The sequence below is a fragment of the Vidua chalybeata genome, chromosome 14 (assembly GCF_026979565.1).
Source record: "Vidua chalybeata isolate OUT-0048 chromosome 14, bVidCha1 merged haplotype, whole genome shotgun sequence".
NCBI classification, from domain to species: domain Eukaryota; kingdom Metazoa; phylum Chordata; class Aves; order Passeriformes; family Viduidae; genus Vidua; species Vidua chalybeata.
Window position 1 is genome coordinate 142,514 of NC_071543.1, and position 26,182 is coordinate 168,695.

Here is a 26,182-nt window from a genome sequence, read left to right on the forward strand (position 1 = left end):
TGCCTATACAACAGAACCAGCAAGGGTGAGACATGAAGGCTCCCATGTGAAGACAATGCATGTGTGAACACTTACACTGAGCTCCAGGTGGAAAATGAGCTATTCACACAACTTACACATGTGCTAGAAGCTACTGTAATTCAACTTATTGCTAAATGCTTTCAAAGTCTGTGGTTGGTTCTTAAAGATATATATATATATGTGTGTATATATATATAAGTACAAACTCACACGTGTGTATACATATACACACATATACACATTTGGAAGAGATGTGCTATACATTCACCCAAAGGGGAAAAAATTTCAGATGCACTGTGATTTTTCTGATTTTTTTCTGTACTTTTTGAGATTATAAAGTCTGACTCAGGGTAAAGGGCAGTTGCTGAAGGTGCAACTTTGTCTCTGGCCAGTGGTTTTCCTGCTGACTACCTGACCTTTTTGGAGAGGCAAGTGGATTCCCAAGCATTCAAGCCCATGGTGGAATCTGCAGGCTGGCACATGGAGCAGCTCTGCAGAGAGCTGCACTCTGCACTGGGATACCTCATCTGCCTGCAGGGAAGTACTATGGATTTATCCCAGGAGGGGATGAGGGAGGAAAGATGATCAGCTTCAGTGCATCATTCTGGGATCAACCCAGCAGCAGATACAACCCCAATGTTGTGTTTTAGTAGTGGCCTCAGCAAGGTTGTAGCTGCACACAGCCATGCAACAGCACAACACCACCTCAAGCACTGGCAGAATTTTCCAGTTCTTCTACAAGTTAGTTTTAATGGAATGAACACAGCAAGCTGAGCGTACAAGCAATTCCTGTAAATAAAATGTGATTTATCCATGCCTAGTGTAAGCTTCTCTGTTCTGACAATTATCTTAGCCAGAGGCTGTCAGTGATGCTAAATGCATCTATGTTAGATGGGCTCTGCAGCATCTGTGTAGTAGTTAATGAAGATAAAAAAACCTTATGGGTGATATCTGGCATTTGACAATACTCCACATTAGGAAATCTGCACGAGAGGCATCACCCCAGAGGCACAGTTTCAGAAAGACACAGTGCTTTGGAGGGTTTGTGTACACAGGAATGCAGAGGAATATTGATTCAAATTATACATGGTGTGTATTAAAAGCAGATTACTTAAAATACATTCAATCTCAATGTGGATGCTTTCACTGAAGATGTAAGTGGTGTTAATATAATATACTCTAATTTACTTTGGGAGTAAAATGGAATAAATCAAATTTTAAAGTTACTCCAGATACATACTCCATGCAGACTAGCTCCAGGTCTGCTTCCCTGCTGTCCCTGGTCATCATTTGCTTTAGAACCATGTCACCAGCAAATGATTCCAATCACATGCTCTGTTCATCTCTGCCCACCCCCTCCTGAGACAGGAGCATGGACCCTCTCTTACGCCTCTCTCCAGCATTCCCCAGGCAGGCACATCCTGCTCCTCACAGCTTGACCCTGGCCAGCACCACACACAGAGAACCTTCTGCTCTGTGCCCAAAGCAGTGTTCTGTACTGGAAAACAAAAGCAAATGCTAAACCAGCTAAAGAATAGCTAGATGTGAGGAGTGATAAGAGCAGAGATTTGGGCTCTTCCAAAGCCAGAGTGCTCTTCCTCAGATAAGCCAAAGCCCCTGGTCCTCCAGCAATCTGTGAAGGCAGTGCTGGCCACGCTGAGCACAGCCTGCTCTATCCCAGAGCTGATGGTTATCTGCAAGACCAGAGGAGGGCTTTTAATGAATCCTAGGCCTTCCATTTACTGAATGTTTGAAGTAGATAACTGGGGATCTCTCTGCTTCTCACACTTCTTCTCCAAGTCTGAGAGTGATCCCAGCCAGGACTGCAAAACCACATTCCCTGCCTTTCTTAGGGGAGCCAGAGCCTCCTGAGGAACGGAAAAAAAACCAGCAGGATTGGAGAGGGAGCCAGAATCTAACAAAGGTCCTTTGAAGTGCAAGACTGACCCAGTGTGGCAGAAGCCACTACACATAACAGGACGTCTCTGGCCAGGTGCCTGCACGGCCACTACACTGTTGTGATGTCTCTCTGCCAGGTTTCTGTAAAATCTTTACACGGCACAAATAGGGGTGAGGATTTAAAGTATATATTTACTGTCAACTTGAAAAAGAAAGTTATACTGACCAAGTCTAATAGCATGTATTTGATATATAACTATTAACGTGCCATTCTGGACTCCAGCAAATTCCACCTGAGATAAATATTCAGCATTTTTGTTCATGCACTGGAAGAAGAATTCAAACATTTTGTCCATGACATATGCAAAGTAACTAATAGTTCTGATCTAGTATTAACAGTAAATATAGAACCTTAAACTTCACTGCAGTATATTAATATATATTATTTTAAGTACTGGACTGGAAAGACAATTCTTTTTTCTCTTTAAAAAAAAACTGAAAGCTTTGTTCAGAATGCAATATTTACATTGTCCTTTGACTGACACTTACATTTTTACACCATATATATTTTGGCTACGGATGCACCGTAGCAAAGGTCTATGAGAGTCTCTTTTACACACAGCTCACTCGTTCACTTACGACATTACAGCTGTTTATGGAGAGCTCTGAAGTCCCTGGTTGCATCTCAAGGCCCTCCTCAGCTTCGTCTAGTTCCATGCTGTTGAATTCATTGCCATTTCGATAACTAGTTAAAGTCAGGTCTTTGCCATACAAAGCTGTTGAAGCCACGTTCAGACACTGGTTCTGCCGCAGTGCTGATTTTTTACCAGGCCTGTATTGGCAGCGGATGTAATTGGAGAAAGCCCTGCGGTAGGTTTTGTTGAAGAGGGTGTACACCAGGGGATTGACCCCGGAGCACACATACCCCACCCAAACAAACACGTCAAGGAGCTCACTCAACAGGTCTTTATCGCAGGCTTCCTTGCAAAGGACAGACATGACATTAGTGATGAAAAATGGGCACCACATGATGAGGAACAAAAAGAAGACGATGCCCAGGACCTTGGAGGCTCTTCGCTCGTTGTTGATGGACTGCATCGTTCCTTTCCGGAACAGCACCGCCTCCTTATTTACAGGGGAGTTCAAGTGGGAGGCCCCCTCGTTATTGTGAAGCATTGAAATGTTCTCTGTGTTGTTTTCCTTCTTGAGACAGTTCACGCTGCTCCTCCTCTGCTTGGGCACCTCTCCACACATGAACACCGTGGCCTGTCTCTGCAGCACCTGGACAGTCAGGCAATACGTGATCACCATGATGATGAGAGGGATGAAGAAAGCCATGAAGGATCCAATGAGGACGAAGTTCTCGTCGTTAAGGACGCAGGTCCCATTTACAAATACCCGGGAGTCATCCTGCAAACCAATCACTGGAATAGGCATAGATATCCCTAGGAAAATGAAACCAAAAAGGAGACTGTTACCTTTGGATACTCTGTGGGCTCCAAAGAGGCAGCAGAGACAATGCAGGTCCTGCATGCATTCAGCCCACTGCCTAAAGCTTCTTGAAAGAGAAGTTACTGCTTCCAGGTGAAAGGGAAAACATTCAGCAACACTCCTGGGAACACAGCTCCAGGGTAGGACACCCTCCTCTAGGAACAGCAGCAGCTTTGCTGTGCTCCACAGCCGACTCAGTGAATGCAGCCTAACTCCTACTTTTCTACCATTAATTGGCATTTGTGGGTGTAGGAAAAGGCAGTCACCACTCTGCTGTGTTCCAGCTGACCACTCTATACCTGCTAGTTTGCGGGGGGGGGGGGGGGGGGGGGAGGGGTTGAATTCACTGTCACAGGGTAGAAAGGAGAAAATTTTAAAGAGAAAAATTTTTGAAGTATGAAAGCACTACAGCAATGAAGATTCAAAAACAAGATTCTTACAGTAATTAAAATAACCCTGACAGAAAAATAGCCACTTTTGCCATGGCATCACAGACACATGGAAGCAAAGTTCTGGATCTCAGGGCCATTGCAGACAATCTCAGTGCAAACAGAAAGCGGTCTCTGCAAGGCATCACTCAAATATTTTTCACATGTACTGAGATCCAAAATTCATCCCTTGATCTGTAAAGCTCAATCTCACATCAGGACAGGCCCAAAACCTTCCAGAAGCAACAACATATTTTCGAATGCCACAACCTATGTGCACAGGAAAACACGTGATGGGCCAGATCTAGTTAAAGCATTATGGGTTCATCTAGTCCTGTCTTGTGTCTTTGGCAAGTACCAGAATTTTACGGCCATGGTACAAAATGGGTACAAAATGGGACAGCTGTAAGCATTATATGTTAGAAAATTCCAAAGCAAGAATTTGCATCCAGATACCGTTTTTAAAATAACCTTTGAGTGATTTATCTTCATGATAAATCTTACAAATCCTTGATCTCATTTCTAACTCCACAATACTCAGTGGCATTCAGTTCCTCAACCTCTCTGTTTTTCATCTGAACAAAGTGTTTCTTGCTCATTTAAATTTGCTGCCTGATAATTTCCTTTGACTCCCCTCAGTATGTCTACTGTGAGAAGCAGTGAATAATCACTATCTGGTCACCTTTTCCACCTTCTTAATGATTTTATAGACCTGTTATCATCTTTCCTGTCTGATACCTCTTTTGGAGCTGAAGAATGCCATTCAATTTACTCTCTCTCCTCATGCCAAATTCATTCTATGCCTTTGATTATATTTATTTGTTTCTCTTTAAGTTCCTTTTTGCCCTTTTAAAGATAAAAAAAACCCAAAACCCCTACACATCCGAGCAGCTAGAGAGCAACAGAATGAATTCTGTGCTCCCCTCTGGGCACCTGGCAGTCATGGAGCACCACTCCTCAGTGGTCTGTGTGCCTGTGGCTGGCCATGCCCTCCTTGAGCTCCTCCACCCAAGAAATAATCAACACTGAGGCCACTGTTGTGCCTGAATTGCTTTTTTGGAGTTGCTGTGAATATCAGAGGTCATAAAGTTAATCCTGTGGGACTCTGAATTTCTTAACAGGAAGCAATACATGCTAAAGAGATTAACTAGGGTATTTTTACCACTCTAGCTAACTGTTTTTCAGGATTCTGGGGAAACCATCTGCAATTTCTCATTACCAGAAAATTACCATTTGTCAGTAATCAAGTAATGGAATTTCTTCTGAAAAATAAGGATTATAAATGCCTTCTGTGACTGTAGCATGTGTTTCTTAGCTCAAGTACGAGTTCCAGGATTTGCTCTTCTTTCCCTCTACATGGCAATGCTCATCAGTTCACCTTTGGCAAGGCAGCTACCTCCTTTCTGATATGTTATCTTGCTTGTGCCAATTCCCTGCCACTGCAATAACCTTCACCTCATAAATCCATCATTAAAGACATCATCCTAATGCCTTGGCTCCATCAAACCACGGACATTTGGGAAATGGTGGAAGTTAGACTGAGCATTCTCTACATGAAAAAGAAATCTGAATTAGGTCAATGGCATTACACTGGGATTATATTTGCATGTATAATTTTATGCTTTAGTGCCCTCTATAACACCTACCCTTTGAAATTAAACTCCAAAATGAATGAAAGTTCATTCGTGAAGTTTCATGAAGTAGTCATCATTTAAGTTGGTGTTATTGCTTTAGCCAAGGGAAATGAGATGAGGTTTGAGGATGTCTTCACACATAAACTGACATTTATGTGACACACATAAGGTACATTTGGGAAGAATAACCTAGTTCTGGGATATGATGGATAAACAAATCAAGAGCACTGATAGCAGCTAAAACTCTACATGAGTATGAGATAGCTCAGCGTTAATGACAGGGAATGAGGGGGTAGCTGCTGGAAACATGGAAAAATGGAAAAATGTCTCTCACCTCTCACATAAGAAAGTGAGATTTCAAACTGAGAATGCACAGAAGAAAGAGAGCACTAAGTCTTTAGTTGCACTTTCTTCCAGTCTGAGAAAATCCCATCATTAGCAGCAGTAGAAAGATGCCCTCAGATAAGCTGGCAACATGCTTTGATTCAGCTGTCAGCTGGATTCAGCACTGCTCAGGGGGCAACACCACCCTCATCTCAAATGCCTTTTTTTCACCTCACATCTATTCTTTGAAACTTGTTCTTTAATATATGACTTACCACCAATCCACTGCACAATTGAGTCTGAACGGGAACTAATTCTGTTCATACCTTGGGCAACAGAGACTGACATTGAGAAATGTGAAAGGTCTCAGACACCTCAGAGGGGCTTCCTTCATGGGGGATTACTGCAAAATCACTGCTGCCACAATCCCAAATGCACTAATACCTGCTTGCAGACACAGCTCACAGCCTGGCCCTTGTTTCAGCAGGGGTGCCTTGGTCACCCCTGAGCATTCCCAGGGCTCCTGGATGTGGATGAACATGGAAGCCTGCCTGACTTGAGTTCTGCTGTTCGAACAAGTACAGAGAAAGCATTCAGCTCCACTTGACTCAAGCAATCCACAGCACTAACAATGCAGTTTTAACTGTCCATAATTTAAGAACTGAGGTGGTCAGAGAATACCAAACTCCCCACAGCAGTGCAAGGAGGGTGAGTGTCAAATCAGGCAAGAAGCTCTGAAGCTGACTCCTGTCCACAGCCTTTCGTCAGTGCAGCTCTCTGAGCCCCAGTGCAGAGCATTTCCTGAGTTTCTCCCTGACACACTCTTCATCAACAAACATCAGTCTGACGTAGTGAGCTGAGGTCTCCAGCCTCAGAGGCATTTTCCAGTTGTGTCAAATAACTCTTTCTAGCTACGGTGGCAGCAAATTCCCCAAAAGAGGCAGTGCTGCTCCAAAAACTTGCAAGGTTAAAGTGCTGCATATCACAGTGCTCTTCAGAGCAAACTTGGTCCTGTTGTTTGAAGTCTGAGCAGTGCCTGGGATAGCTGGATTTGCCCCACCAAGAAGAGATAACCAGCCACTACCAGCCAGTAAGCCATGAACCAGGTCCCTGCTGGTTCAACACTGGGAGCTCTGGGCACCCTTCTGCCAGGCATCAGCTTGAGCAGGATGTCACACCACAACAGAGAAGGTGAATGTGATTTTTTTCCTCCTTTAGCTTCTGTTTGACAGAGCAGCAGGAAGCCACAGAGAGAGGGATCCTCTGGATTACAAATCCAATTACAAGTGTTGTCCTAACTGCTGCCTGTCAGCTTTAAAGATGCCTTTAAGCCAGTAGACATGTTCACCAAATGGGGATGAGATGATACTGTGGGCACAGAGTAACAGATGCTCTTCACAGATTCTAAATTAATAAAACAAAACCCAAATGACTACAAACACAGATTTATAAAATATTTACTAGAGAAAAAGTTGGCTAAAAAGTCCAAATTTATATTCACAGATACTTTGGCTTAAATGAAAAGCAGTATCTTTTTTGTGTTTAATACCTTGTTTTCTTCAGTGAAAGCCCAGGAGCCTGACAGAGATTACAGAGATTACTGAATAGCTGTGTCTTTGATGGTTATTTCCACTAAAAAAAGGGAGTAATTCCCACTCTTCTACGAGAACACATTTTCTCCAGGACAGCTACCTAACTAAAGAAAACAGAGGTATATGGGTTTACTCTGTCTTTCCATGTGTGGAATTCTCAGGGCTGAATACAAAAGTGGTCGCATTTTGCTGCAGCTACATGAGCTTGGGAAGACCAGGGACCACCTCTCCTGGTGTCAGCACTGAATTCAAAGTCTGCTGTGTCCATGGGAAGAGCAGCTCTGCTGCTGCAGGTGGCTTTGAACTTCACTGCTACTCCTGACATTTACAGACAATTGAAAAGGAGAAAGCAAAGAGAAAGCTGTGTGCCAAACGAGTCTGTGGCTGCCACAAATACACCACTGTAAACACAAGAATGCTGCTGAACTACATGTTCAAATCCATATCTTTAACCTCATATTTAAACAAACATAAGTGAAAATAAACCTCATATTTAAACTAAAACAAATCTGTTTGGTTTCTTAACTGTCTCACAAAGTTCCTGCACATTTCTCTAGTTCAAACAGTGAGAAGCAAACCCCCCCCAGCCAGCAGCCTCCTGACTTGCAGTGTGCAAGAAAATGCACTGGGTTCAGAAACCAAAGCTCTTCAGAGAAAAATTGAAGAATGTGGGCTTCTGAAGTGTTCAAAATCACTAAAATTCCATATTGTACCCATATTACAGCAGGCTAACTGCAGTGCCTTTCATGTATTAATATTGCAACAATGCAATATTCAGGGCTGGATTAGCTCTAGTTCTATCTGACCATTCCAATAAAACAATTGTGCCAGCCTTGTATTGGTTGAAAGCCAAAGATAAAAGGGGGATGAACTTTGATGGATCTCCCTGCCCGCAGCAAGCACAACTGCAAACAGATGAAAGCCATTAGTGACTGTGCCTGGACAAGCTGCTGACTTTTACTCAAACCTTGGGAAAGCACTGAGCAACCTGAGCCTAGATGGAAAACCAGCAAACAACAGTATAAGACAGAAGAAATAAATTATTTTCCCACCTGCCCTTCTATTTTGCTAAATTACTTCTGTTGGTTTTGCACAATGTTTCCAACTGTGCATTTGAAGGAGGGTGATGGGGATCCTGCTCATACCAGAGCTGCTACCAGGGCTGGGCTGCCCCAGGCAATCCAACAGTGATGGCTGGACTGATGCTCAGGAGCAAAACCTCAGACACAAACATCAGCATCCCCCTTGCTCATGGGAACAGATCTGGTTGGATGGTCAGTCTAATTTCTGTCAAAATTCTTCCCATACTCTCACCATCTGCTGCTGTCCCAGGCAAAACCTTTCACTGACATCTAGTGACAAGATCAAACCAATCCAAGCACCCTGAAATCACCTGGAATCCCAAGGTAATTTCCTTGCTATGAATTCAGCTTGTTATCAGCCAATATGTTCTTCCTCACCTTGATAGCTCTTGGTACTGTGCTGGGGAGATCAATGACCCTCTTGGGAATCATGGAACAAACACTCAATCAAAAAAATGTCTTTAGATAAAATAACTTTGTAGACAACTCAAACAAGTGGGAAACGGGCAGATGACACCTTAGTGTTTTGCTCTAGGTCATAAAGCAAATATTTCTGTCTCACCCATGACCAGAAGGCAAGTCTGAAAAAGTTTTATGAGCAGAAGCCTGCTCTTCTGCACTACTACTACTTCTGCAAGAGGGAACTTGCAGCCCAGCTTGCAATGCTAATGCCACCTCTGCACTCTGGTGAGGCAAACAAAAGTTACCAGATCAGCACCACCACAGCACCTCTGCCTACAGGCCAATCAACTACAATCCCATGCTCACAAGGGAAGAATTTTAGTCAAATGTACTTTGTCAGACATTCAGTGTCAAATATAAAAAGGCAAAAAAAAAATTGAAAATACATTAATACAGTATATTTTAAATCTCCCAAATCTGGAGAGATATTAAGCTCCCTTAGGCTTTACTAGTATGCAATCATTTTTCTCAGCAATATATGTGGTTGCTGTCCTTCTGCTAAGGCAGTGCTCATAGTCAGGAATGTGCATGTTTTTCCAGGAGATAGAGGGTACCTGTATAACTTTTGCTTTGCCAGTAAGAGTGGTTTCAGCACTCTTTCCTTGTGTCCAAGTGATGAGCCACAGAGCCTGCCTGCTTAGTTGAACAAAATCCCAAATGAACATATTTTGACCTTCCATGTGCTGTCTTCTTCATTAGCAGTGGTTTTGCCCTTTTTTCCATGAAATATGTCCAGAGGTTTGTGCTAGCTTGAAGCCTGCAAAGAAATTCCTGGAATTTTTGGTCTTATCCCAAAGCATGATCTCCCAGGAACAGCTAGAGCCCAGCACAGAGCTAAGGGTGCCAGGAAAAAACACATGCCACCAGTACATGAGCCAGGGAAATGCCTTGCTGAGCAAGCCTCTGGCCCCAGAGACACAGTGATGGGCAGAAATGCAAACCAGAACACTACATGTGCTCTGGAACTGTGACCTGAGGGAGGCTGTGGAGCTGTTCCAGGCCCTCTTTGTCTCCATGCACAACCTACCCTCAGCACTTTCCCCTGCCCTAGGAGACCACAATTCCTTTTGGATCAGTGGTGCCACTCCAGGCATGTTCCTCAGGCTGAGGATTGTCTCCAGTGTAAGAGGTGAAGGCTTAGCTGGTACCTGGAAGCTCTTGAAGGACATCATTAGAACAGCTTGCAAGCATGAGGCTGCTCAGCCCCTGAGAGAGACAAACACCGCGGCAGAAACAAAAAGCTGTTAGATATAAGTTAGATATAAGCTGTTATATATAGTCTGAGATGAGTATTTACTGATTCCTGCAGCACACATTTATACTTTTCATACTCTTTCATATTTCTATAAATAGATCTCCTGAATAAAACAATGAAGCAGTATGAAAGTGTCCCAGATTGAGAAGCAAGATGTTTCCATTTGCCATCTGAGTGGCAGCTGTCTTCCGGTAAGTGGGCAGTTTTCCTTATCTCTTCCACAGCCCATCCTCTCTCAGGGGAGACATCTGCTGATAATGGGCTATTGAATGTCACTGCAGGACTGATAAGAACTGGAACATCCCACTGGGAGATGCTCTGCCCAGAGGGAGGAGCCAAGCATTCCTACCTGGGTATAATCCTGAGTTTCTGGAACACCAGCACGGCTTTTCCTGCACTGGATTTCCCAGAGGAACAGCTGCCTCTTCCACTGGGTCTTCAAAGGAAGATTACACCCTTTCCTACAGGATCACTGCTCCAACAGAAGCACACCTGACAGTCCAGGAGGGTTGCAGCCACAATTCCCATTGGACTGTGGCCAACACCCTGACTAACAGGGTGTCAGGCTGTATTCTGACTCTGTCAGTGCTGTTTTGGTTCACTGCATTTCTTCCCTAATAAAGAACTGTTATTCCTACTCCCATATTTTTGCCTGAGAGCCCCCCTTAAGTTCAAATTTATAATTTGGAGGGAGGGGGTCTACATTTTTCCATTTCAGGGGAAGCTTCTGCCTTCCTTAGCAGACACCTGTCTTTCCAAACCAAGACAGAAAGTTAAATGGGGATTTAAATTTAATTTTTAAACATGAATGGTTTATCATATACACAAACCTCAGATACCTCCCTGAAATCAAAATGATAATATCATTAGTGAGTCAGAGAAAGAATTAAAATGTTTTCAAACACACAGACACACACACACAGACACACACACACAGGGACACAGAGACACACACACACACAACTTGTGGCATCTGCCTATGGCACTGAAACACAGAGCAAAATGTAAAGGATAGCCTTGGTGACTTATGAACTAAATTGAATTTACACTGCTTCTGAGGATGTGAAACTGTGAGCTGGAAAATTGGTAACATGTGTAATTTCAGCACTCTGTAGCAAATGACCAAACCTTGAACACCCAGGAAGCAGAGAAAAAGCCCTTCCAGGCATATATTTGGGTCACAAGGAACTTCAGAATTAAAATGTTTCAGTTATTTTCATATCAGAATCAGAAGCAATGTGAGTGTACCTCCACATCAATGAAGTGCTTTAATTCAGATTTTCAAAGGGATATTTTGTTTATTTTAATATTACCCAGTGAACACTCTCTCCTGTATGACCCAGTGTGCACCCAGGGTTTGACTGGTTCCTTACCACTGCTGCTGAGCCCTGCATGGGGACCTCCACTCACTACCAAAGTGGCCCAAGGCCACCTCGCTCACAGCTGGGCAGAGGGAGTCTGGTGAGATGGTCAAGTCCCCAAGTAACTGGTGAAAACATTGAAAGTACACAAAGTCTGGAATTGTGAAACAATACCAAGGTTCTGCCAGCAGGCTTATGCCTAAAATTGATTTTTATTTTCAATTGTGAACATATTTCTGTTGCCTGTGTTTTAATTTCCAGCCTCAGCACAATGCTATCTACCACAAAACTAATATTTACAAGCCCAGTCCTTCCAAGCAGCCACTTTTTCTCTAAATGAAGACAAAAATCTTGCTCAAGTTATGTTTGCTAAAGCACAGGACAACTGTCTGTGATGTACTTTAACCTTGAACAAAGAGAACTTTGGAAAATACCTATTCACAAAGAAATTGTCAAGAGACAGGTGGACTCTGTTATGTTATGTATTTTAAAACCTAATCATAAGTTTGGGCTTGTGCACCTTGACAAAATTGCAGCTCAATGAGCAAAGAACCTCTTTCATAATTTTGCTGTCAACATTAACATTTCAGAAAAATGGAATGCAAAAGCTACTGAATTAAGATAAATTACATACTTTTAACTTCTTATTTTGAATTCTGATTCAGAAATGGAATTCAAGATTCTTTGCATGGAATGCATTTAAAAGTTTCTTCATCTGAAGCAGGATTTAGGAAATGCAAGCTGACCAGCCTGTACTTAAGTGCTGTTTTGAATTTGATGCTTAATCACAAACAGAAATGCACAAATTCTTTTGTGATACTTAACACCAAAGTGAGGATGAATTCATTTAAGCTATTTCATCCGCCTGAAATTAGCACAGGACTTCATCAAGCCTTTCCAAGTGACAGGTAAGGTAGAAAACCAGCAACAATATGCTTTGAGTGAGTTCTCTTTCATTTCATGCTTGGTTTATTCCCGTGTCTGCCGCATTTCTAAATTCATTTATTAAGTACAAATAGTGATGCTAAAATGAGCTAGATACATACCAAGAGTATTTTTCTTTCTCCATTTAATGCAACCTACCGCAGAAAGCCTGAATGAAAGGGTAAGCCCTATCATATGCACTGGGGAGGGTGGGAATCCAACAGCATTTCCGTGCCCTGAACAGACTGTCTAGGGAATATGGATTCTGCCTGTATCTTCCAAAAAATGGATGCAAGCAAAGGCTCTCTCTCTGGCCAGCAGTAGCTGCACCAGAGAGAATGAACTGAATATAAAGCCCAGATGTGCTGCACATACTCCCAGCTGTGATCCTAACACAGGAGGGCACTCAGGTACAGCTGCACCCCATGTCCCTTCCAGCCTGGGGAGGGAAGGGCTGCCCAGGGCAGTCCCCCAAAGCTCTGTGCACCACAGACATCCCACAGAGCAACTGCTCAGAGCTTCTTACTAAAGACTTTGGGGTGCTGGGGAACAGCTGCAATACCCATTGCCTTATGGAGGGCTGACAAGCCATGTGCCTTATGGAAAAGCACCGTTCCATCTCCTTTCCAAGCTGTGTCTTGTAAACTTCATTATTTTACCTGTTTGATATCCTATCATAAATGTGGAGTGGTTAAACATCTCCTGAGGAAGCTGGGTAGGGGTGATGTGTTTGCACTGTACAGCAGCACAGAGTCACCTCACCCGTTCTGGCTCAGGTACCTTTTTCCTCGGGGTGCAGCAGAAATCACAATGTGCCTATTTTCCATCATCATGAGCCCAATCCTCACCAAACAGCTCCACGAAGAGACAGGCCTGTGTCTTTGCTGATTGGTCAGGCACCAGGTTTTCTTACCAGTCTGCTGAATCAGTGAACCATGCATGAAGTACTTACTCTATCCCTTGGACCCAGAGTCCAAACCACAACTTGGTCCTCAAGGCGCTAGTGCAGGCAGCCGCCTTCAGCACTAGCCAAAATTTCTAAGGATACATCAGCAACATCTAAGGCAGCACAGGCAGAAATCTGCAAGTTAGCTCCAAAAACGGAAGTAGAACAGTTTTATTGCCCAGGTTTTGCAATGTGATTTATACATCTCAGCTGGGGGAGTGTCTATCAGTTCTCCCTCTGTATTCCAGTGCAACATGGAGCACAAATTCTGTGCTGATTCTGAGCTGCCTGTGCAAATCAAGCCCATGTGAACTTGTCCTCATGTGACTGCTTATGTACTGAATTCAGCACCTTTCTTTCCCATGTCAAATAGAGAGCACAGAGAGTTTAAAATAATAGTAATAATAATTTAAACAAATCTTAAATTAATTGATTAAACTCAATCAAATTTCACTGTGGATTACCTAGGGGAAATGTAGCAGGCCTGTGACACATGAAAATTTATTTCTAATAGATATTCTTATTATATTCGTGAGGAGAGAAAGTATATTTCCCCTAATTTATATTTTTTTGTTTTTTCCCCATAGCCTTTTCCCAAGGCAAGCTTCTTCAAAATCAGTCTCTGTAGCACCCAGACATCCAGAATCATATTCCAATTCTAAAGCAGGCAAAAACTCAAGAGAAATTCAAATACCTGGAACATGCTTTTTCTTGCAGTACAGCACTGAAAGCAAAAACCACTTCATAAAATAGAAATTAAATGTTAAATCTCTGTAAGACTGCATTTTAATCAAGCACAAAAGGCAATACAGCAGATGGAAGTCATCATACAATTCTACCCCTGCTGCACATGTCTCTTTTTTAAAGCACATTTAAGGAGTTCTAAAAAAAAAAAATCTTTCTTCACATAATTTTCAGTATTACAGAGTCACCTTGCCATCATTTTGTGTTTTATTCCCTATTTTACTGCTGCTTTATTTATTGTGTTTTATCAAAGTAATACAAACGTGTCTTCTGTTATGCCTGCTCCTCATTTACTAAGACTTCAAACTTGCTAGCTCAGTACCAGCAGCAATCCAGCTGTGGCAGAGAGCAGTCCAGGCTATAAAGCCTGAGCAGGAGCAGTAAATACCTTGCTGATAGCCTGCCTTCAACCCTGTGCTGCTCCACTTAAACCATTACTAGGCCTTGGGAGAGTTTCACCCCGCAGCGCAGCCTGTGCTCTGAGCTGGCCGGGCTCTCCTTGCCGGGCTGTGCTAATGCTGTTTTCTGCTTCGTTTACACAGCAGTTTTACAGCACCACTTCTCCGTGTTATTGCTGTTATTGGCACATTGACAGGGACACAGCAGCAGTGGAGAGGGGTGGTGCTCTCAAAAATGACTGCTCACTCTGCTCTCTGACCAGCTGCAAGGAAAGGCTTCCATTTCCAGTTATTCTGCTCAGGCATGCAGGCCAGGTAAATTAATTTGAGTATCCTCTTAAGAAAAAAAAAATCCTGAATGAAAATTGGAGTAACACTATTATTCATTCAGATACAGTCAAGAGCCATGTTGCTTACCTATGGATATGGTCCAAACTGCAGCAATTTTCATAATGGCCTTGGTTCGGGAATTGAAGCGGCTGTGCTCAATGGGATTGCGAATTGCTACGTACCGATCAAGAGAGATGGCACAGAGATGCATAATAGATGCAGTTGAAAAGAGCACATCTAGGGAAATCCATATAGGGCACAACTGTTTAGGCAAAGGCCAAGCATAATCTGAAACATAGAGAGAAAAGAAATGAAAGGAAAAAAGGGAAAGGAAATAATTTGGGAAGCTAGGCCATCATTTCTGAGAATCCATTGGGATATTTCAGGTCTGTGGCACCAGTAAGGGGCACGTGCATGAGGAGTGGACAGGAAACTTCTCATGGGACTTCTCTGCGGGCAGTTCCTGGCTCTGGACACTCCATAAACCCATAGCCAGTTCCCACAAATCTGGTTTCTGTGACCAGTAACTAAAGCACACTTAACCTTTCTTCCATATCTTTACAAAATCAAATGTTACATTCCTTTATAACTCACTCATCACATTGTTTTCATGGATTGCAAACCACTTTGTGGCATTAACTTGACTCAGATCCTTTCTAAAACTCTAAAACTTTGACATGTCCGTCTCAGTTTCTGTCTGCTGAGGAGAAAGGTAGCAGACAGTCTTTGTGCACAGTCTAACACATAGCTAAATGATGCTACTTTACCTTTTCTCCCCAGGCAGTGTGCATTGATATCAAAGGAATACTTGCCTCCTTACAGAGCTGCTGGGACTGAGTGGCTGAAATTCAAAAACTGTTTTGAAGGTAGACAGAGTGGGGTGTTATTCTTTACAGAAAATATGTTAGCAAGCAGAACAGACTTGATAGCCACATCTGACAGCAGCTGGCATGCATCTCTGTGCTGAAGTACAGCTTGAGAATAAAAGTGAACCAGAAAGATCCTCAAGGGCCACTGATATTTAAATCAAAGCTCCGAGAAAACTGATTTGTGAATGATACCCCCACATCAGTGTCCAGAATGGATTATGTGAGATCAATAACATGTCCTGCCAAGCTGTGGGCTTCTTATCAAAACAAATCAAGAGTACCTATAGCAGCTGAAAACATGAGAGACTTCATAATAGCTGAATAATGAGATATTCTTGTGGCTTCATTCAGAACATGAATGTCTAAAGCAATTTTGAAGTTTACCCCAAGGATCAGAATCATCACTCTGCAGAATCAATGTTATATTTAGAATGGTGCAGCTCCATTCTACTCATCTCAAATGAAAAGGGTGAAACATTAGTCTCAGAAATCATAGTTTGAAACAAATTACTCAGCCAACAGAGACCCGGGATACCTTCATGCAGAAACCTGAGATTAACTGAACCAGAGTAAATTATTATGAAATGTCTCAGAGAAGCCCAGGAATCTTTCACAAAGAGCACAGAGGAATGAGATGGACACATTAGTTCATTTTACCAATGGGAAACAAGCAGATGAAGTGCTAAGTACTCACCAAACCCACACAGCCAGACCTCAGCTCTGGGGAGATAAGCCACTCATTTCAGGGAGTTTACACCACGTCTATTAAATGGACTGTGAGTGGACTGAAACCCACAGCAGCAAGCATTTGAGAGGTCCCTGTTCAAGGGAACTAAGTAAAGCACTTTTTGGCTGGAGCATCTTTACTTAAAAGGCACCTCTGCTGTAAAAATGAATAGCGCTTGATTAAATATGACTCAGCCCCTTTATAGCACTACGAACAAATTCTCTGCTTCCTGCTCACCTTCACACTTTGCAATAGCTGAGGACATCGTTGCCATCAGCCTGCAATTGAGCTCAGAGCTGCAGCTAAGCACACCTTGGATTTGCCGGGCATTTAGCAATGCCTCAGTGAATGCCCCGGGGAAGAACAAGTCAGAAATCCTACAAGTGGTAGCTGTGCTCCCTGTACAGCCCCAGGGTCTCACTGCCTACCCGCACTAAAGCACATTCAGCACACTTCACCCCTCACTACTTCTCTGAGCCAGAAGAACTTCTACCCGAGCCAGCTTTGCGCTGCAGGCTGAGATGAACCACGAGCACCCTGAGTGTGCCCTGATGGAGGGAGCGATCCCTGGGAGCTTGTGCAGCGTGATCACGGCTGTGCAGCAGCCTCTGCAGAGGGGAACAGTGACATTGATGGCTACTCCCCACATCGGGCAGATGGCCAGAAAACCCCCAGTATCTCCAGAAAAAGACAGCCGGCCTCCAGGCTTCCTGTGCGTGGCAGCCTCTCCAGGCTGAGCCATGGCGCTGCAGCGGGCACAGTCTGATGCCTGACATTTGCTAGACTTGGAAGAGGTTTCTACAGCAACCACCTTTTCAGAGTTATTGAATGATGAACAGCCTTTCTTACCTCTTCCTTCAAGCTATCCAAACACTCCCAGTGACTGATTCTCCCCAGAAGAACTTCTGCTATTGGAGTGAAGTAGCACAGCATCCCAACCCAAAACCTATCAGCAGCAAAGGCGTGTTTGGAGAGGAGACATCACCTGCTGTCAGCCCTGGCGCTGCAGAAACCACAGACACCAACAGACCCAAGCCATGCTGCCCACAGCTACTGCCCAGGCAAACTGCCAGGATGCTTTTGAAGAGAGAGGTGAGATGAGAGTTCTCCTAACGCCAAATCCTGTTAGTCCTTCCCGTCCCAGGGCACTCCATTGTGCTTCTAGCTGAACAGCCACGAGCAGACATTTTACTTTCTCAGGAAGTTTCCTAAAATGATCTGCAATAACGAAATGTCACTCTGGAAATTTGTAGAATGGCAGCTTGTAACACATCACTGTAGCTGGATAGGAAGGGCATAATATATATTCTAGCTCAAAATGTAATTATTTTTAAGTAAGCATGGTGAGTGCCTTTGAAAAACACCTACACAGTCTACAAAGCCAGTAATTTGTAAAAAAAGGAAAACAGCTTTATTCTAATTCTGTTTTGAATAAATGTACAAAACATAGGAAATGTGCACGGTGACTGTGCCAAGATGCAAACAAGGATTAAAAAAAAAAAAAAACTGTTAACGATGTTATACCTTTAAAACAATTTTATCTTCAGAAACACTAATTACAGAGGCTAACATTTCTCTAATTTGTTCTTTTTTTTTCTTATTTCATTTACAAAGAATAGCAATTACCCTATATTTAGAAGATCAGATGACTGAGTGAAATGAATTCTTGGACCCCAGCACCTCTAAGATGTAGTAATTGCATTTCCAATGGAAAACATTCATCTGAGTCCAAATTTGGCTCCAAGAATGAAACAGTGCTAAACACCTGCATAAGCAAAAAAACAAATTCTTTGTAACAAACACTGATTTTTGTACCTTGAATTAATCTGAGCCCTTAAAATCATATATTTAATGCACTGGCATGTATACCAGTGTAGATAGGTAGATAGGAGAGTGCTGAAGGGAATTAGATGAATGCAGCAGATCAAAAGAGAAGTATTTCTTTACACAGCGTGTAATCAAACCACAGATTTTTTTTGCCCCAGATATTTTGTGGGTGGTAGAAATTTACACTGGCCAAATTCACAGAGAAAAGTGTATAGAAAACTATTGCAGTGATATTACTTTGAGGTCAGTGTTAGCTTCTAGCTCTGATCAGAATAAAAACAGCATGTAAAAAATCCTTGCAGGAAGGCAACTTCTGCAGAATATTGCTTCAGCCTCTAGGACTGAATAGCATCTCATGGCATCTGTGGTTGATGTGGTTTTTCACAGGACACATGAGACAAACACTCATATTTAACCAGGAGTCATGGTCCCCAGGTGGGATTTCATCTCCTGCCCCAGGATGAAAAAGCAAACCACAGTTTCTGTGTGTCACTGAACAGCTGAGATGAGCACAAACTTTTGGCAGAAAAATAAAGAAACTCAAAGGCATTTTGGCAAAGTCACAGACCATCTCTGTGCGTAGTTAATTTGCTGTCAGATAAGAATTCCTTACATTTTTTGTGTTTTTCATCAAGAAAGATGGCAGCTACGAAACTGAGTCACTTTTGTCAGAGGCTTTATGCATATGGGTAAAAAGTGTTGCTTAGCACTGCTATGGGCATTGTACTGTTCAGTGCACAAGAGTCAGAATTACTAGCTCCTGTAGAAGGACACAGACAATGGAAGCAAAATTAATTATGTCAAATGGTAAAACAGAATTACTCCAGATTGTAGGAGAATGGTTGTACAGAAAAAAAAGTCTGTTTCTTGTACATATTCAGTACTTCTCCAATGCAATCTGCTCCAGAATATCTCCTGGGAAAAATCTAGTATAACACCTAGGACAAATCTGGAATAACTGCAACAAAATACCTGCTTACACAACAATAAAGTGAAGAGTGATGTAAAATTCATCTCTGTATCTTCAAGAGATTTTAATGAGAAACTCACAGCAATCTGCATCAATCATTTCTTTTCCAGCCATGAACAGGAATTTGGAAAAGGTTTCAGCACACATTTGCTGTGTTTAGCCAGTGCCTTGTATCTATTGGGATGGATAAAAGGATAAAAACCATTCTTCAAAACGACACAGGAACAAAAAGGTGTATTTTGTCTCATTATGCCATTTGACATATATATACATATATGCACAATATAGATACTGTTTATGTAAAAGAAACAGAGGCAACTTGTGCAAAATAAGTATTAAAGATGCTTTTGAATAAAAGCCTCTTTTAGCATTGTTCATTGGGTTGGCTAAAAACTAAAATACATGTAATGTTTCTCATTTTAGGCTTCTGATATTTACTGTATTTATAATTCACTTTTAACTACTTTAATGAATTGAATGAAGAAAGGCAGGAGTTTGAATAAATCTCAGTATAAAGCAGAACCTCCCAGCACTTAAAATGGGCAACACTGTGAGTGCTTGAAGCGCCTTTTCCTGTAGCTGCCACAGGTCTGTTTCAGGCCCTACACTGACCCACTGCTCTGCAAAGTGTTCTGACCCTTGGAAAGGTCAGCAGAAAAGATCCAGGAGATGCCTCAGATAACTCCCTGGGAATTCCAAACCCAGCAGAGTGCCCGGAGCAATGACAGTGCTTGCTTGGGTTTCCTTGCAGCAGCAGACAATGCAAACAGCAGCAACCCAGAGCATACCAAAAACCTGTCACTTTCTGAGGGGTTTTGCTGCTTTTGAACATTCTTTCACACATCTCAGGGAAACCCACTGTAGTGGTTTGTAGACTAAAGCCTACACTTTCCCACTGAACCATTGATGCAACTGAAGAATTTTGAACAAACCAGACTTTCCAGTGTTCACTTTAAAGTTTCATAGCTGCCACAGGCTTTACAAAAATAGAAAACAATTACATACAGTTTTAACATTACTGCGTTGCATTATTCCTGAGGGAATGAAAGAATTTAAATTATTATCTTCTCTCTCATCTAGGAAGTAAAGCATTTCTAAGCCTGAAATACCACATCAGGAAGTGTAAAGCTATGTTATCTCTTTTCTGCTAGTTTGTTTTCCTCAGATTTACATAGACAAATAACTCAGAGACATCCATATCACTCTGAGAGTCACACACCTGAGAGTGCTAAAATCTCGATTGTGCCCAAGAAGTACAGAACATCCTGCTTGATCCCCCACAGCCATCACTGTCCACAGAGGGGCTCAGGGACATGCAGCCTCCTGGCTAAAGAAACAGCTGATCTCAGGGGCAGCACTGCCAATCCTTTTATCATCAATAGAGTGGAATTTAAAGTTTTTCCAATATACTGAACTCCTGGGCATCAAGTTACATGAGAAATTAAGTTTACCTTTAAGTTTCTAGTCTGCATTTTTGTAGAGGAAAAAAAAAAAAAAGCTGTCTTAAGGCTATCTGGATCCCTTAAACATCACATGTTCTAGCACAGCCAAGCACAGGGACATAATCTACACACAAAGAATGATGGTGACTTTTAGGAGGACTCAGTTCAAAAAGTCTTGAGTGTCCCAACAGGTGCTGAGCAGAGGATGGGCTCTCAGGTGATGGGATGGCCAAGGGAATGGAGGAGACCACCAAGCAAGAAAAGCAGGTGGCCCTGTGTCCAGGCACAGCGTTGGAGAGATCACTGCTGGCATCCCACACTTGGCTTGAACATCCGTGAGAAGAAGATGCTGCTTTGCCACAGTGCAACACCACACTAAGGATTTATTTGAATCTGTGCCACTGATCACATCCAGCTGGGCGGTGACACTCTTCCTGAACTTTGGTTTTCCTCTGAGCTGTTTGTTTTACAACTCCTGGAGCTATCAGCATGGCAGGGAGCAGTAGGAAATGGGCTTAGAGCAGCATGGTCTCCTTTGGAAACCCCTCACCACCGAGGGAAACTCCAGAGGAGCTGAATGTGCCTCCAAAGATATTCTGGTTCTTGTCTCACAAGTTGCAATGATTAACTGATGTGACTCTATTTTATTGCAAATTAAACTATTGCACTCACTATGCTGTTAGAAGAATTTTAACTAACTATTAGATTTTCCTTTCTATCCAGTATTGCAATGACTTGCAGTCTTTACAGGAGGTGTAAGAAAGAAGGAAAATTAAAGCTAGAACAGATATAATTATCTGAGTTAGGGAAAGGTTGCTTGAATACCATTTAAGTAATATTTTAAACGCAAGGAGCCAGCTTTCCATATACTATACTTTAAACGACCTGTTAATAAAATGGGATGTTTGCTAAGAAGCAAACCTAGTGAATGTTGTTTTCATCCCAATGTCAGCATCTCTTCTCTTATGGAAATATAACATTATTCTGTTATGATTTGTTATTCCATAAATCCATGTGTTATATTGATTTTTTCATTTATTGGCAGAGACTAAAATTATGTTTGAAGCCAGAGGATAAATTTCTAGGCTCGGTGCTGTTCTCTGCTTGCTGTTGAAGCATCTGTAATTGCATCTGGAATTTTTGCATTGAGTGATATGGACAGTTAATGGAGCAATGGCACAATTGATTGAATTGTTTCAGCAAGTTCATATAAAGGGTTCCTTCCAGCCTTTTAACTCCAAGAGAGCTATGATCTCTTCACACACTTCTGAGCTACATGTTTTTCATAGTAATTGATCTAAATGAAACCACTGTCTAATAAAATATCCATAACAGTAAACATTTTCTATCTACTGATGTTCTGTATGTCAGCACAGCATCAGGAGAGATCCTCTCCTTCAATTTCCTTCATGCATCTCATAGATCAGCCTTCACCTGTTATTTAAATATGTAATAAAGCAACAGTTGGATGAACACCACACTGAAAAGTAAGCCCACAAGAAAACACAAACCTCACACAAATACCTTCTAAACATGAGAATATAAATATTTTAAAATAATCTGTCTTGCAACAAAGTGCACAAACGTGTCAATAACAGGTGGTGTTCCCCAGTTCTGATGAAATTGAGAAAGATACATTATCACAAGAAATAGCTGCCAAAGCCTACAGATAATTTGAGGAAACTAAAATTCAGAACTGAAAATGATACGGCATTATTCAATTACAGCTGACTGCTGAGCAGAAGCCATCTGAACTCAGAGTTCCTAATACCAAATGAAGTTTTTAAACTCTGCCTCAATCCTAGGACCAGTTCTAGGGCTAGGGAAAGGATACAAAGCCATAAAGGGGATTTTTTTTTTTTTAGGTATTTGGTTTTATTTCAGCATAACTCAGTAGCAATTCAGGTGTCTGAGCTATGCTGACAGCTGCCTGGAAGCCTACATGGGATTAATCCTCTTTCTCAGCTCGGGCTCCCTCCTGACAATGCAGCTGGACAAATTTGCCTCAGCATCACAATAAAATACCTGATATCAGTAAGAGATAAAATATTCTTTGGATATAAAGGGTTCCTTATTCAGAGAGCACAGATCTGTCATCTTTCACTAGCCAACATTTTTACTAAATCTTCCAAGAAGATGACAAATTTGATAAGAATTTGCATACTCACTGTAAACTTTGTTCTGCAAACCAGCAGTGCTGGCTTTGAGCATAGGATGCAGACGTTTGGTCTGCTATACCTGGGATGTCCACTCAGTATTTTTACCCTATGTCTTGAGATATAGAGCATGATGTGAGATCTGCTGTTTGAAAAGTGTCAGTGATTTTGCCTCCCTCTTGCTGCAGGCTGCTTGATGTGCCCAGGATGTGATCCTTGTTTTGGCCCCTATAAGAAACCACTTCAACCAAAGGAAAGAAGCCATATTTTGGTCATGCTTAGAGATAATAATTTTCATTCTTGATATTTCTCAGGATTTGCAAAACACATTCCACATTTAGCTTCCTCCAAGGCAATGGGCATCTCTGATTCTATGTGACTATACAGGTAGGAATGCCAGTGTGAGAGTGCTCCACAGCAGCCACTGCCAAAAGCAATTATCTGGGGGTTGCTAAGAAGCCTGGAAATTCTGCTCCTCATCCTTAGTGCCATCTACTGTCCTGCTGTCACTGCATACCTTAGGTGCACACCTCCCACTTGCAAAGCATTTCTGCCTCTGTGCCCAGACCTCTCCTGACCAAGAACACACACTTTTCATTGCAGCAGAAATGTCAGGCTGGAGTTCAGCACACTGGGAACAACACTTTCAGGGGCTCTCTCAAGGGAATAATTTGTTAATGAACACTGTTCCATGTGCAGTAATCCCAAGGAGGTGTGTGAGCATGTGAGCAAGTGTCACTTCCCTAGGAGTTTGTTGGTCACCGTGTACCAACTCAGCATAGAAATCTGTGCAGGTGCAACCTGCCCCAAATAAAAGGCAGCAAAATGAAGGATCATGGTCATTCCCTGAAACAGGAGTGGAGGGCAATTCATCTTGCATGTAAACAAGAGAAAGACATTTAATTAAAGAACTCTAACAGCAATTTAGAAAATGCCTGTATTGCAAATCAGTTCTGTACTCTGTAAGAATAACCTGCTAAACCATGCATGTATGCAAAATATGCTCAGTTTCCACCCAGAAATACACAATTATCCACTAGGATTCTTGATGTGTGGTGTGACCCAGACAAAAACTTAGGGAATTTTGCTGATAATTGTCTTTTTACTGAAGAATAAGATGTAGAAATGAGAGGAAGCAAACAAGTGCTGCTGAAATAGACCAAGTTGTTTAAGTACTTGATCTCTTCTCAAATCTTGAACAATAATTGAAAAATATTATTTCAGTAACCTTTATCTTCCAGCACAATGTTTCAAAGTCTGAAGTTAACGTCAGTTATCTAGCAGTCCTTCCCCACTTCTTCCCCGTTTTCCCACAATTCTTACATGTTTCCTCATTTTGCCACACCATGGAAACCCTGGAGGATTCTTTCATAAGCCTGGAAAATAATTTTCCACAAGAAGACTAGGTCTGAAAGCTTTATTGGCTGATAAGCCTGCCAGGGAGCTCATTTCTCTCAGCAGCACAGGAGGCTTTCCCAGACACCCACAGGACATGGGCAGAGACAGCAGAGAGCTCCTGCTGCAACCCCCCCATCCCTGCAGTAGCAAAAAAGTACCAACATTAAAGGCTTGCATTCAATCCAACAACTTGGTGGAGAATGTGGACAGAATCATGGTCTGAGGATGTCTCTGCATCAAGCCTTGGAGGGAAGAAGGCCCGCAGCCTTCACCATGGCATGTTCCAGTGCTTCCCTTTGCACTGCAAAGGGAATGATGATTTTCTTTGCACCTGCCAAGGCCTGCAGGATCACTCCATTTTCAGCCTAGGAGCAGCCAGAGCTCCTAGAGCTGAGGCTGAGAGAGCCTCAGCTGCTGGCCCTCCTGTAGGATTTTCCATTCAGACTAGCTGGGAATCAACCTCCCATATGATGTGATGCTCAGAGAAGGCTGGCTTGTCCCAAGCCCCCTTGCTGTGAACAGGGCAGGTCACCTTGTCACAAGCACCCAAGCCTCCAAAGCAGCCCTGGGAATGCAGGGGTCTGGGAAGGCTGTCTGGGAATGAAGCTGCAGTGTCTATCTTGACTAGAACAGGGCTCCTGCAACCCTGCTCACCCCATGGCCTCCCAGAAGAGCTGTTACATCCCAACCAGCATAATGAAATGTGATTTAAAATCATCCCTTTACTTCAAGCAACAGATTTGTAATTTAATGTCACAATCCAACTCATAAAACCATGTAATACGACATTAAGGATTTCCATTATTGTAAGCACTTCGTGAACACCTTGTTACTAGTTAAAACTGCTCACTTCTCTGAGTCCACTGTAAAAGACTTGAAGCTGGAATGTGATTTAACCTGAGGTTATGGTCTTTTCCTCCTGTAGTGCTTACAGCCCATAATATGCCCACTTGTTGTCAAACTGTTGGATGAGGACACATAAGAGTCAACTCAGCACAGCTTTTCTTACAGACCCAAAAGTTTAGAAACTCTTCAGCCTAAGCTATCACATGTACCTCCATCCTCACATCCTGAAATTCAGGTGGCATTCCTCAGCCAAAAAGAAAACAAATGGGCAGCAACATCAGTCCTGCCTGCCTTTCTGTCCCTCACAAGTTATGCAAATAGCCAGTTTTGAATCCTGAGAAGATCTGTGCTGGAAACTGCAATTCAGGACAAGTGATCCCATTTCCCATAACAATGTTTTGGCATGTGGACCCTATTCCTTGTGGGTAACATCAGAGAAAGTGAAAGTTAACACGTGAGCACCCTCTGCATACAGTTGAACTCCTTTGAGTTTTGCAGAAATTGTAGGCCTATTGTAAGGTCCATTCACATGAAGTAGAAGTTTAATTTAACATGGATAAATGAAGCGTGGGTGTACTGATATATTAGAAAGAATACTACTACTCAGAAAATTATAGTGGTCTCATGAGGTGGTAAAGGAAACTAAAGAAATTATATTTGGTTAAGTTATACCATGGGGGTTTTGATAGGCTTGTTTTTGCTTTGTAATCAAGTGCAACATTATTTTATTACCATGGTTATACTATTATTACTGTGTAGTCTTGCACTTGATTACAAATCAAACCCAGTGATAACTACAATAATAAAATAACGTGTTAACATAATAATCTAGCTAAACATAATAAAATAGGTGCTGTTCATCAGGCACAGCATTGCCAGCCAGTCAAGGGAGGGGATTGTCCCACCCTGCTCTCACTGGGGTGGCATCACCTTGAGTGCTGGGGACAGTTTTGGGTGCCACAAGAAGAGGAGACTGAAGACAGACCTCACTGGGGTCTGCAGCTTCCTCTGCAGGGGAAGGAGGAGGGGCAGACACCGATCTCCTCTCTGGTGACC

At 42.4% G+C, this 26,182-nt stretch overlaps 1 protein-coding gene across 3 annotated transcripts in view; it reads right to left on the bottom strand.

The window, feature by feature from the left end:
• Positions 1–751: 751 nt before the first annotated feature.
• HTR2C (5-hydroxytryptamine receptor 2C) overlaps positions 752–26,182 on the bottom strand; it is a 216,565-nt gene continuing 191,134 nt past the window's right edge. For 2 of the 3 annotated variants that reach the window (XM_053955900.1, XM_053955899.1), the window contains exons 4-5: positions 14,979–15,179; positions 752–3,365 (exon numbers count right to left, since the gene is read on the bottom strand). In XM_053955900.1, coding sequence (XP_053811875.1) covers positions 2,533–3,365; positions 14,979–15,179 — 1,034 coding nt within the window. In that variant the 3' untranslated portion in view covers positions 752–2,532. The remainder of the gene's footprint in view (positions 3,366–14,978; positions 15,180–26,182) is intronic. The other variant, XM_053955901.1, reaches the window with a different exon arrangement.